This window comes from Gracilinanus agilis, chromosome 4, assembly GCF_016433145.1.
Source record: "Gracilinanus agilis isolate LMUSP501 chromosome 4, AgileGrace, whole genome shotgun sequence".
Lineage (NCBI taxonomy): Eukaryota > Metazoa > Chordata > Mammalia > Didelphimorphia > Didelphidae > Gracilinanus > Gracilinanus agilis.
This window is the reverse complement of record NC_058133.1, coordinates 79,325,359-79,337,272: the sequence shown is the minus strand read 5'-3', so window position 1 is coordinate 79,337,272 and position 11,914 is coordinate 79,325,359. Positions and strand designations below refer to the sequence as shown.

At 39.6% G+C, this 11,914-nt stretch overlaps 1 protein-coding gene across 1 annotated transcript in view; it reads right to left on the bottom strand.

Moving 5' to 3' along the window:
• Window positions 1-3,577: 3,577 nt before the first annotated feature.
• Window positions 3,578-11,914, bottom strand: part of LAMC2 (laminin subunit gamma 2) — an 89,871-nt gene continuing 81,534 nt past the window's right edge. The window contains 4 exon segments of the mRNA XM_044674901.1: window positions 3,578-3,831; window positions 8,298-8,397; window positions 8,486-8,644; window positions 9,873-10,072. Coding sequence (XP_044530836.1) covers window positions 3,578-3,831; window positions 8,298-8,397; window positions 8,486-8,644; window positions 9,873-10,072 — 713 coding nt within the window.

Below are 11,914 nucleotides of genomic sequence, written 5' to 3'. Positions count from 1 at the left end.
TCACATTTTTATTTATATCATATATATGGCAACTAAAGATCATATTTTGGACCAGAAATTGGCTGTTCTTTTAGCCAGTTGACAATGACCTCGGTCACTTGACTGGTGTTGGCATTATCCACTTTAGTTCAGAACAACCATTCTTTTGTGTTTATTTTTCTTTTTAAGCAGGCCTCTTTAGTTAATAGCATGGGTTATATTAGTGTGTCTATAATAGGTAATGTCCATCAATGGTGAATAAATTGAGTCATTGACTTTTGTGATGCTTCTGTTCCAAACTAATGATTTATTTATTTAACCAACAGCTTCTGTCTCCTGTAGGAGCTTTTGGCACATCAATATTGTGTTTGATAAACCTTGAAATTGATAAATTTTTACTGTTTCCATTTTTGTTTGATAAGCTAAATGTTGATTCCTGAGTATCTGATGAGGAAAGAGTATAGAATCAGCTTTGCTATATCTACTAAATTTGCTGATTCTTGACAGAATCTTAGCCAGTTGATGGATATTAACTATGGTGAATATTTATTTCAACTCTTATAACTAGGTTGAGGAGTTGCATTGTTTACTGAGAGATTGTATAACCACCTGTTAACTAGGAAGAAAGCATGGGCCTAAACTTTAAGGAAATATTCTCTGCTTCATGGGTGAGAAAATTGAACCACAGAGAGATCTCATAACTTCCAAGACCATGCCAAGAATTAGCAAAAGTTATAGGAAGTATGTTCATGCCATTTGACACTTGCTGCAAACTCGAGACTAGATTATATCTCATCCTACATCTTTTTTTAGTTGTTTCTTCCCATTCCTTAAGAGAAATTAAAAGGAACTACATCCTGGGATTTGAGTGACATGTTTGTTCAGGAACAGTCTTGATTTGTTGACCTTTCTTTTCTCCCTTATAGAAAACCCCATGAATCAAAAAAAAATACTCAAAGATGATCAATGATAGAATATCAATCAGATATTCCATTTATCCTAGACAAATTAAAGGAAAAAAAGTGAATAAACCTAGAACTCTACTTAGGGTGTGCTAGTTCAGTCTCAAGTCTCAGATCATTACCTGCTAATCAAATGTAAAAAAAATCTGATTTTATATAATCTAATATTAACACAAAAGATAGTTTGGCAGAGTGGCTATAGAATGTTGAACTTGGAGTCAGAAAATCTAACTCAAATCCTTCCTCTGAAGCTGTGTAGCCCAGGATAAGTCATTCAATCTCTCTGACCCTCAGTTTGCTCCACTATAAAATGGGAATACCTCTTGTCATGCCTACCTCATAAGACTATTGTGAGGCCCAACTGAGATTATGTACCTAAAGTGCTTTGTAAATTTTAAAGTGCTTTGTAATGTTTATTATAAAATGAGATTTCCAAACTGGTTTTCACCCAAGACTAAGTACCGTGGTCAAAACTATCATCCATCAGTGTCTGGTACTTGTGATCAGATTATTTCCCCCAAGTACTCAGCTCAAAGGCATATTCATAATTAATATCATAGGAAATTAATTCCCTAAATGCATGACACCCTCCAGACACCAGAGTCTGCTTTGATCATGTTCCAAAAGTCAAGAAATCATATATGTTTAATTACTAACTCCTCCAGGAAACAGTTCCCTTGAAAAGGTCTGGAAAGGTGATTAGTTTGTCCTAGAAACAGAATTCTACCATTTTGTTACAAGAAATTTCAGATAGCAGTAGTTAAATCCAGCAAAATTCCTTATTAGTTAGGAGAGAATCCATATGATAGGATCAAGAGCTTGGACTGGAGAGGTTCCAAAGGACTCCTCTATTCCTTCATGCTGAAGTGGTTTTAATTCTAAAATACTTGCATCCCTCTTGATCACATGGTTCGAAGGGGATAAGATTGGGAATGTAGACTAAACAATCACTCTATTGCAAATATTAATAATATGGAAATGGGTCTTGATCAATGACACATGTAAAACCAAGTGGAATTGCTAGTTGACTACTGGAGGGGGTACATGAATCATGTAACCATGGAAAAAATATTACAAATTAATTAATTAAAGGTTTTCAAATAAAAAATAAAATAAAATACTTGCATCCATAGCTGAGAGTTTATAAATTAATAAATCAGGAACTGACAAGAGGCAGCTTACTCAATACCTCTTTATTTAAAAACATATCCATTAAAAGTAAAAGGGAAAAACATGGCGGGAAGAGGAAAGGCAGCACCAATTGTCTTTCAAGCTTGAGGCAGAGGTACATCCAGGTAAGGTACTCCACCAAACACTGTTTAGGACAGACAAAATTTTCTGCTCAGCTCAGACTAGAGGGAGCATCCTTTGGCATATTAAGGAAAGGAGGTCTAAGAAATACATCTTGAATATCAAAAGGGATTTTAAAAGGGAGGTCAAAGGAAGGATGTCTTGATTCTTTAGCTAAAAGTTTCATCTCTCTCAACATTCAAGCTTCATGTTTTATCAGTCTGTAACCAAAAAGTTTCCCTTCTCTGTGTCTTTCATTGCTAATGCTTTAATGAAATTCAGTATGTATCATTAGACAGAAAGGTAAAGATTATTGGCACACCCAGGCTGGAGAGCTCTCTGAGGCAATAGGATCACTGAGCAGTGGAGCTTTGAATGCCACCGGATTGTAAGCAACCCCAGGGTTTGCTGAATCCATGTTCCCTCATCTCCCACTCTTCCTTCTACTCATTTGGTTTATAAGTGGAATAAGTGTAATCTTCATGAGTAGGTGAGAGGGAAAAATCCCAAAGGGCAAAAGTCTTGCAAGAGATAACAGTATTTCACTGGGTTTCATTCCCTCTTTTGATTCTAGGATGAATTTGGAAAGGTTGGGTACGCTTGGAGCATTCTCTTTTTGCCCAGAAGATTCAGAAAGATGAATCGGAGCATGATTATATTTTCCAAGCAAGTCTCTTGAATGCACACTTGCTCTTAAGGCTTTCTGTAGAATAGATACTAGTCTTTTTTTTTTCACTTGGGGCAAAAAGAATTAGGTGTGAGGGAACAAAGGCATAAAGGTCAGTGGGACAGCAGGTTCAATCCTGCCATAAGAGGGGAGCATCTGGCCTTCACTTCCATGAAGGTTGGGAGGAAAGTAAACCTAGAACCCAGGAGAAAAGTACCACAAGATAGACCCCTGGGAATGTGTCTAGATGGGCCAAAGCAAGGTCCAAGGATGGTTGATCCCCATGAATTGGAGACACTTCTCCCTCCAGATATTTTTACTCTTAAAAAGCCCAATTTGCCATCCCCTCCATGTTATGGATGGTATGTTTTGATTTGGCCACTTCCCCTCGTGCCAACCCTCCCCTCAGAACTGGGGACTTGGCTGCTCTATCAGTCTCATGGTGTAATGCCATTTGCTTCATTACCTAACATGATGAAACAAATAGAACCACACTCATGCAGCCAGACCTTTGCTTGGCTTACAGTCACAGCACTGGAATCAGGTTCAGTTGATCTGAGCAAGACTGGTTCGGTTAGGTCCAATTGTCCCTCTCCCACCCCCACCCCTACCACAGCTGTCCCTTCAACTCTGGGATCTGTGACCTGAGAAACAAGGAAGAGAAATCTCCTGGCCCACTTCACTGTTGCTCTAGGGCCTGTGTATTATAGCAGCCTGGAGGCAGGTTGTTTTGAATATCCTCCAAGTTCTTGACATCAGCCAGGATCCCACTGATGTTTGCTTCTAGGGATTGCAGGTGGCCTTGCTGCCTGCGAACTCTGTCCTCCAGTTCCAACATCAAGGGCCGTAGCTGAGCATTGATCTTGTTTCTGGTTCTGCTGAGGTTTTGTTCTAGCAAGATTAACCCTTCTTCGTCCACACTGCTGGGATGATCTATTTCAGAGAACAGGAAACGAGTTAACAAGGAAATTCTACAAGCAGATGTCTCTAAAAACACATGAGGTCTTCTTCCACTCTTTCCTGTCCACCATGTTCTTGAGACCAATGGGGTGCCAAATTTTCTAAAGTTTGAACTTCAAGGAAGTCTGGCCTGAATGGTGCCTTTTGAAGATAGAACAGGCTGGGCTGAGAGGTTTGTGCATGTTCTTAGAGACCCAGCTATTGCCCAGAGAATTACCTCACAGAACCAATACTATAAACCATTTAGAATCAAGCACTAGATGGGATGGTCCATTAATCCAACCTCTCCTCATTTTACATATGAAGAACCTGAGGCCCCTGGAGGTTAAATTATACAATCTGTGCCCATTCTGACTTTTTTCTTGAGCCTCAACTCACCTTTGACATGAAAACCCACTCTCTTTTCCCTCTTCCATATGATCTGCTGACACCCAAGAATATCCCAACTCTTAGATCAGTGGTTCCCAAACTTTTTTGGCCTACCGCCCCCTTTCCAGAAAAATTATTACTTAACGCCCCTGGAAATTAATTTTTTAAATTTTAATAGCAATTACTAGGAAAGATAAATGCACCTGTGGCCGTCACTACTCCCCTGGATTGCTGCAGCACCCACCAGGGGGCGGTGGCGCCCACTTTGGGAATCACTGTCTTAGCCAATGGCTTGTTTGATCCCTATGGGAACCCAGGAACTGGCTTCTTCCCCAAAGCTCACTCCCTTGGCTCTGATGGGCTCTATAGCTTCTCCAACTAGGAGCACTTAGCCATCAAGTAGGGATATCAACTTCACAACTGGCAGCCGGGCCTTGTTGTCACCTCCTTTTTCATTACTTGATCTTTAGTTAAACCTTTCATTAAAAACCATTTTTGGACCTCTTGATGAGCTTACTAGCTATGTGGCCCTGGGTAAGTCACTTAACACTTTTTGCTTCAGTTTCCTCAACTGTGAAATGAACTGGAGAAGGAAAGGGCAAACCATTTCTTATCTTTGCCATGAAAATCCCAAATTCATATCTTTGTCATGAAGAATTGGATACTACTGAAATTACTCCTAGTGATATATTTAGGTCCATAGTCTAAAAAAAGTGGTAAAAAATGATGAGGCCCTTGTCCTAATCCAAGATGTGTGACTACCCAACACACCAGTGCCCTAGGTTCAGGGTCAGTGCTATCCTACAGCTTTTGAATCCTTTGCAGGGAAACTATTGCTATTTGTCCTTAACAACTTTCAGAAACTTGCTCAGGTTTAGTGTTTTGCAGAGGGTCATCACAAACTTTAAGAGTTTAGGAGACAGGAAGCAGCTGGGTGGCTCAGTGAGCTAGACCTAGAGACGGGAGGTCCTAGGTTCAAGTCTGGCCTCGGACACTTCCTAGCTGTGTGTCCCTGGGCAAGATACTTGGCCCCCATTGCCTAGCTCTTACCACTCTTCTGCCTTGATTCTAAGGTAGAAGGTAAGGGTTTAAAAAAAGAGTTTAGGAGATGGTTGAATAAATTGTGGCATATGATGGTGATGGAATACTATTATGCTGTAAGAAGTGAAGAACAAGATGATTTTGGTAAAAGACCTACATGAACAGATGCAGAATAAAATAAGCAGAACCAGAACATTGTACACTGTAGCAGCAATATTGTGGAATAATCAAATGTGAAAGACTTTGCTTCTCTCAGTAATACAATGATCCAGGACAATTCTGAAGGACTTATGATGATGAAGAATACAAATACAATCCACCTCCAGAGAAAAAACTGTTGGAGTCAGAATGCAGATCAAAGCATATTATTTTTCACTTGGGTTTATTTGGATTTTTACTTTGAAGTTTTGGTTTTATGTGATTATTCTCTTACAAAAATGAACAATATAGAAATGTCTTGTATGATAATACATGTATAACCAAGATGAAATTATTTACCATCTCTTAGAAGTGAGAGGAAAGGGAGGGAGAGAAGGAGATAATTTGGATCATATAATTTCAGAAAACATGTGAAAATTGTTATTATATGTAACTTGTCAAATAAAATATCTTTATAGGAAAAAAAAGTTTAGGAGATGGATTTCAGCTGGCTGGGAAAGGATGCAGACTATGATTCTGACTTGAAATCTAGGAAATCCAATGAGATTCTGTTCAATTCAAATAGGTGTTTCATTTGAGTTCAGGTCAAGTTCTAGCCACAAGGCATCACAAGGAATACCAGCTTGAATAGCACCTGGCCAGACCAGTCTGGTTCAAATAAGATTCAACAGCCTTAGGCCAATTCAAGCCACCTATTGAAAAACCCAGCAGTGTTCACTGACATTCATACCTGACCTGTGCTAAAAAGAAAACAAAGAAACAAATTGCTAGTTCCTGGAATTCATCTCTGTGTGTGTGTGTGTGTAAGTGTGTGTTAGAGGGTGGGAAGGGGAGAAGATGCTAAACTTAACCTTCTGTCTTAGGATTAATATTGGGTTTGGGGTCCAAGGAAGAAGAGGTGTAAGAAATTTGAGAGTTAAATGAGTTGCCCAGGGTCACACAGCTAGGATGTGTATGAAGCCAGATTTGACCAGGACCTGCCAAGTCTAGGTCTGGCTCTGAATCCACTGAGCCATCTAGCTGTTCCCCTACCCCCACCCCATCCAAGAATCTTTTATTCCAAATGATCTTTCAGGGTTTAAGGGAAGCAGCGTGATATAAAAAGGGGAAGGGCAGAGTGGACTGAATTCTAGGCGTTTCTCAAGTTCCACAGTGATTCCAAATTTCTCTTTACCTTCAAATAGGACCAGAGATAACCCTCTAGCTCCCCTATGTTTCTCACCCAAACCTTTCTAGGTATTTATGAGTCTGTCCTGGGCTTTATTGCCTTATTTCTCTGTACTTTCTCTCTTGGTGATCTCATTTGCTTCCATGGGTTCGACAGTCATCTCAAGAAGGTGACTCTCAAATCAATAAATTCAGCCTTTACCTCTCTTCTAAATTCCAGACCTACATCACTAACTACCTCTCAGACATTTTGGCCTCGATGTTCCATTGGCATCTCAAAATCAACACATCCTATACAGAACTCATCACGTTCTCCTCTAAATTCTAGTCTCCAGTTCCCCAGTCTTAGGAAGGCCACTGTCATCTTTCCAGTCAACTAGGGTCACAATCTTATATAGGTATTATTGAGACTTCCCTCTCCATCAGTACCTACACATAATAAACTGCTCTATTGTGAATTCTATCTTCCCATCCCTAGAATCTATCCTCTCCTTTCCCCTCTCACAGACACTATCCTACCTAAAACACCCTAGCTAAGGAATTACTTCATGTCTGGACTGTAATGAATTGGTTTCGCTGCAAACAATCTCTCCCCTCTCCAATCCACCTTTCATGTAGGTAGGTGTCAATCATGCCTCTGCCCCAAACCCTTCAATGGCTTTCTTTTTTTTCCATTATTTTTCATTTTTCTATTTACTTATTTATCTATTCTATAATCTCTTCTATTTATCTGTCTATTCTAATATCTATTCTATAGATTATTTCTATTGATTTCTATTTTTCTATTATTTTTATTTTTCTATTTATTTATTTCTATGTCTATTATCTACATATTCTAATATCTATTCTATAGATTATCTACTTCCATTTATTTCTATTTTTCTATTTATTTATCTACCTCTATCTATTCTATTATCTATTCTAATATCTATTCTATACATTATCTATTTCTATTGATTTCTATTTTTTCTATTATTTTTATTTTTCTATGTATTTATCTATTTCTATTTGTCTATTCTATTATCTATTCTATTATCTATCTATTCTAATAGCTATTCTATGGATTATCTATTTCCATTTACTTCTTTTTTTCTATTATTTTTATTTTTCTATTTATCTATTTCTATTTGTCAATTCTATTATTTATTCTAATATCTATTCTATAGATTATCTATTTCTATTTATTTCTATTTTTCTATTATTTTTATTTTTCTATTTATTTCTATTTATCTATTCTATTCTAATATCTATTCTATAGATTATCTATTTCTATTTTTTCCTATTATTTTTTATTTTTCTCTTTCATGGAGTCTACATTCTAGCCAAACTGAACTATTTGCCAAATTTAAGTCTCTCGTCCGCTTCTTCATAAACCCAAGCCCTGAAATCTACTCTCTCATCTGCCTCTTAGACCCTTAGCTTCTTTCACAACAGCATAGAGATTTTATCTCCTCCATTCCTTCTGTGGTCAAAATATCTTGTATATACTTATTTGTGTAAATATTATATTCTCCCAGTAATATGTAAGCTTCTTGAGGGCATATCTGGTTCTGTTTATGTCTTTGTGTTCTCAGCACTTAATACAGTATCTCATGATCAGTAGATAATAAATGTTTCTTGAAAGGAGAAGACAGCATTTTCTCCCCTAGACCATTCAAAGCTTATAATATTGTGGCATTAATATGCTGGAAGACCATACATACCTATTAGACTCAGGATGCCGTCCAAGGCATTTAGTGTATCTTGGATGGTAAGACCTGCATTTTGGGCTCTGGAATTAGCTCCTTGGGCTTCCTGAATCACCTAAAGAATAGAAAACATGGGTGACTTATGGAGGTGTTTAATGGGACGGCTTAGAAAGTCAATCTCAAGACAATCTCTGGACACTTACCATCTGCACAGTGTCCCCATCCTGGTCAAACTCCAGTTCTTTCCTTCCAAGCTCTCCTTCCACATCCCGTATCCCGCTCCTCAGACTGGCCATTCCCTTCTCCAGTGCCAAGGCAGCATCTGCTGTTGTGTTAGCTTCTAAGTTCAATCTCCCTATCTCCTGGGAGGTGAAACGGAGCCATGGTTGATAGGAGACATTTGCAAGGCAAGAAAACATCCCCAAGACAAATTAGGAAAAGAAACAGCTGCGGCTGACCCATGAATACATGAACTAGATTTGCTGAGAAAAGGCCAGGTTTGGGAACACACCCATCCCCAGGCTTAGCTTTGGATAAGTCAACTTGGGGTCTGTCAAAGCCTGGAAGGGTGACAACAACATGACTGTGTTCCTCTCTCAGCTTGAACATTAACGGAACAGAAAACAGGTCAAGAGCAAGATGGGAAAACAGAAAAGAAGGAAAACAAATCCATATTTCTCTGCAGCTTGCTGTTTAACTCCTACAGTCTTTGGAATAACTTCCCTGGTGCCTTTTGAGGAGATGTGGTTTTTCTTAAGGTGGAGAGAGTGGCCGGCCATATCATGGGAGGTTAATATGGCCAGAGCTTGGGAGCTATTACCTCTGGACCATATCAGTCCACTATATAGGGCTCTGTGGGCTAGATGCTCTAGAAAGAAAATTACATATACCTGGTCATTGCTCATGGCATATCATTGAACTTTGTTTCTATAGGTATCTGAAGCATCCACAGTTTGGTAGAGATGGAGTACTATCTCTTCCTAGGAGACCTAGTAAACCTAAATAGCTTAGGGTTCAAGAGCTCCTGGTTGGCCGGGCAGAGGAGAATTTCTCTCTCTGGCTCTCTGCCTTTGTCTCTGTCTCTGTCTTTTTTTGTCTTCGTCTCTGTCTTGTCAACTGATTTATTAGATTCAGCTTTCAAATATGGGCTGAAGAAGATCATTACCCCTTCTTAGTAGGAGACTAAATATAAGAGAGAGAGTCACAGCTGGGACTTTGGTTGTAGTTTTCCCAGGTTCTGAAATCAAAACACTGATATCATGGTCACCTGGATAAGTTATACCTGCTCTGATGCCTAGTCCCAGGGTCCCACTTGTATAATCTAATGTGAGAACTTTAGGACCCTTTAACTGGAGAAAGGGGTCCATATAGGACCACAAATAAGGGTCCTTCTTGTCCGAGCTGGTGACAACCCTGTATCTTACCCAAGAAGAGGTCAACCACCTAGACACAGGATTAGGCAGAGCCACGACCTCATTTAGGAGCCTCAAGAGCCAAAATGGGGCAGACGTGATTTCCCTTCTCACCCTCCTTCGTGGTCCTTTTCCTCCCCTACCCCAACATGCCCTGCAGAGTCTTCCTCACTTTTACCTGTTCAATATTATCAGCGATCTCTAGCGCCTCTCCTGCCATGCTCTTTGCCCGCCTGGCATCTGCAGAGGCACTGCCCAGGGCTGCTTCTGCCCGGCCTGTTTTGTCATTGGCATCTGCAACCATCCGACTGATAATGGGGAGTCTCCTGAGAGCATCTTCTGATTCTGTTTTCCTATCTCCGACCTGCAGATCAAATTCTGAGATGGGAGAAGATAGTGCTGTGAGACCAAGAAATAACTAATGACAATGAAAGAGAAAGAGTCTTAGAATCTGGGGGCCAACTCTCAAAAGGAAACCCAAAGCCTGAATTCTGGGGGTTTGAGCCCCAACAGATTACAGCCTCCCAGAATGGAGGCAACATTTCACCATAAGTCGAATTCATCAGGTAGATTCTCTAAATGTTCAGTCAGTTCTCACCTGCCCACCCATCTCTATTACAAAAAGGGCAACCAAGGTAAGTACTGACTTAGCCCAAGACCACACAGGTTGTGAACTGACAAAAGTTTAGAATTTATAGCCCCAAACACTGAGTTCTAAACTTGAAACTTATGTTCCTGAGCCTCCTTACTAAGAAAGAGAAGGGAGACGTGGCATTTTAAAGAGAGCTGTCTGGCTTCAGAATCAGGAAGACCCAAGTTCAAATCCTACCTCAGACACACACTAGTTGTGCAATCCTGGGCAAATCATTTAATTTCTAAGTGCCCAAAGCAACCATGTTAGACTATGAGTAGGTTCTGATCTGCATTTATAAAAGAAGTTTAATCAATCCACAAACACGCATAAAAAAAAAAAAACCCTCTCACCTTCTGTCTTAGAATCAATTCTAAGTATCATTTCTAAGACAGAACAGCAACAAAGGCAAGGCAACTGGGGTTAAGTGACTTGCTTAGGGTCATACAACTAGGAAATATCTGAGGTTAGATTTGGACCTGGGTCCTCTAAACTCCAGACCTGGTGCTCTATCCACTGTGCTACCAGCTCAAGCATTTGTTAAGGGTTTAAAAAAGGGCTCTGTACACCCCTGAAATCATTAGACACTTCAAAATAAAATAAGTGAATAAATAAAATAATTTTTAAAAGGTGAGAGAAAGAATATAGGTGGGTTTGGATAGGAAGAGAATATAGAGAATCTGAAGAAAGGAGACCCTGGGAAAGTTTCCCTTCTTTTCTGTAAGGAAGGAGCCTGGAGTCATGAACAGGGATTTCCTGCTGTGTCCCACACTAATGAAGCATACTAACACTGACACCAGGGGGCAATGATCCCTATTCCTGGGAACAACTACAAGCATTTACTAGTGTGACTAATTAGATCCATCTCTAGCACCAGCAGAGGAAAAGAAGACAAAGAGACAGCACGTCCCAGTAAAGAGAGTTCTGGACTCAAGTCCGGTAGATCCAGGTTCAAATTGGCACTTAAATTATTTGTGCAACCACAAGCTGGTCACTGGACTCATGCTTCCTCATCTGTAAAATGGGAATAATAATCCCTACAGAACACCTTCCCTAGAGCTATTTCAAGGCTTAAATTTGATAATGTAGGTAAAGTATTTTGCAAACCACTATAGATGTAGATATAGCTACTGTAATTTTAATAAAATTAATAAGGACTCCAAATCAGCTTGGCATAATGGTTAGAGAGCTGAGCTGACCTTGGACTTAGGAAGACTGAGGTTCTAGAATCATGGCCATGGACAAGTCACCCCTAGACCTGGAAAGGCTGGTGGACCTAGAGTCAAGGAGACCTGAATTCAAGTTCTGCCTCAGATACTGTTAGCTGTGCAACCCTAGAGAGCTGCTTAATCTCTATTTGCTGTGATTTCTTCATCTGTAAAATGGGAATAATGATAGCACTTACACACCAGAGTGATTATGATGATTAAGTGAAATCATATCTGTAAAATGCTTTGCCATCCTTAAAATGCTACATAAAAACTAGCTTTTATACAGAAGAGAATACAGAGTGGCAGTGAGGTAGCTCAGTGGATAGAAAGCCAAGCCAGGAGTTGGGAGGATTTGGGTTCAAATCTGACCTCAAACCC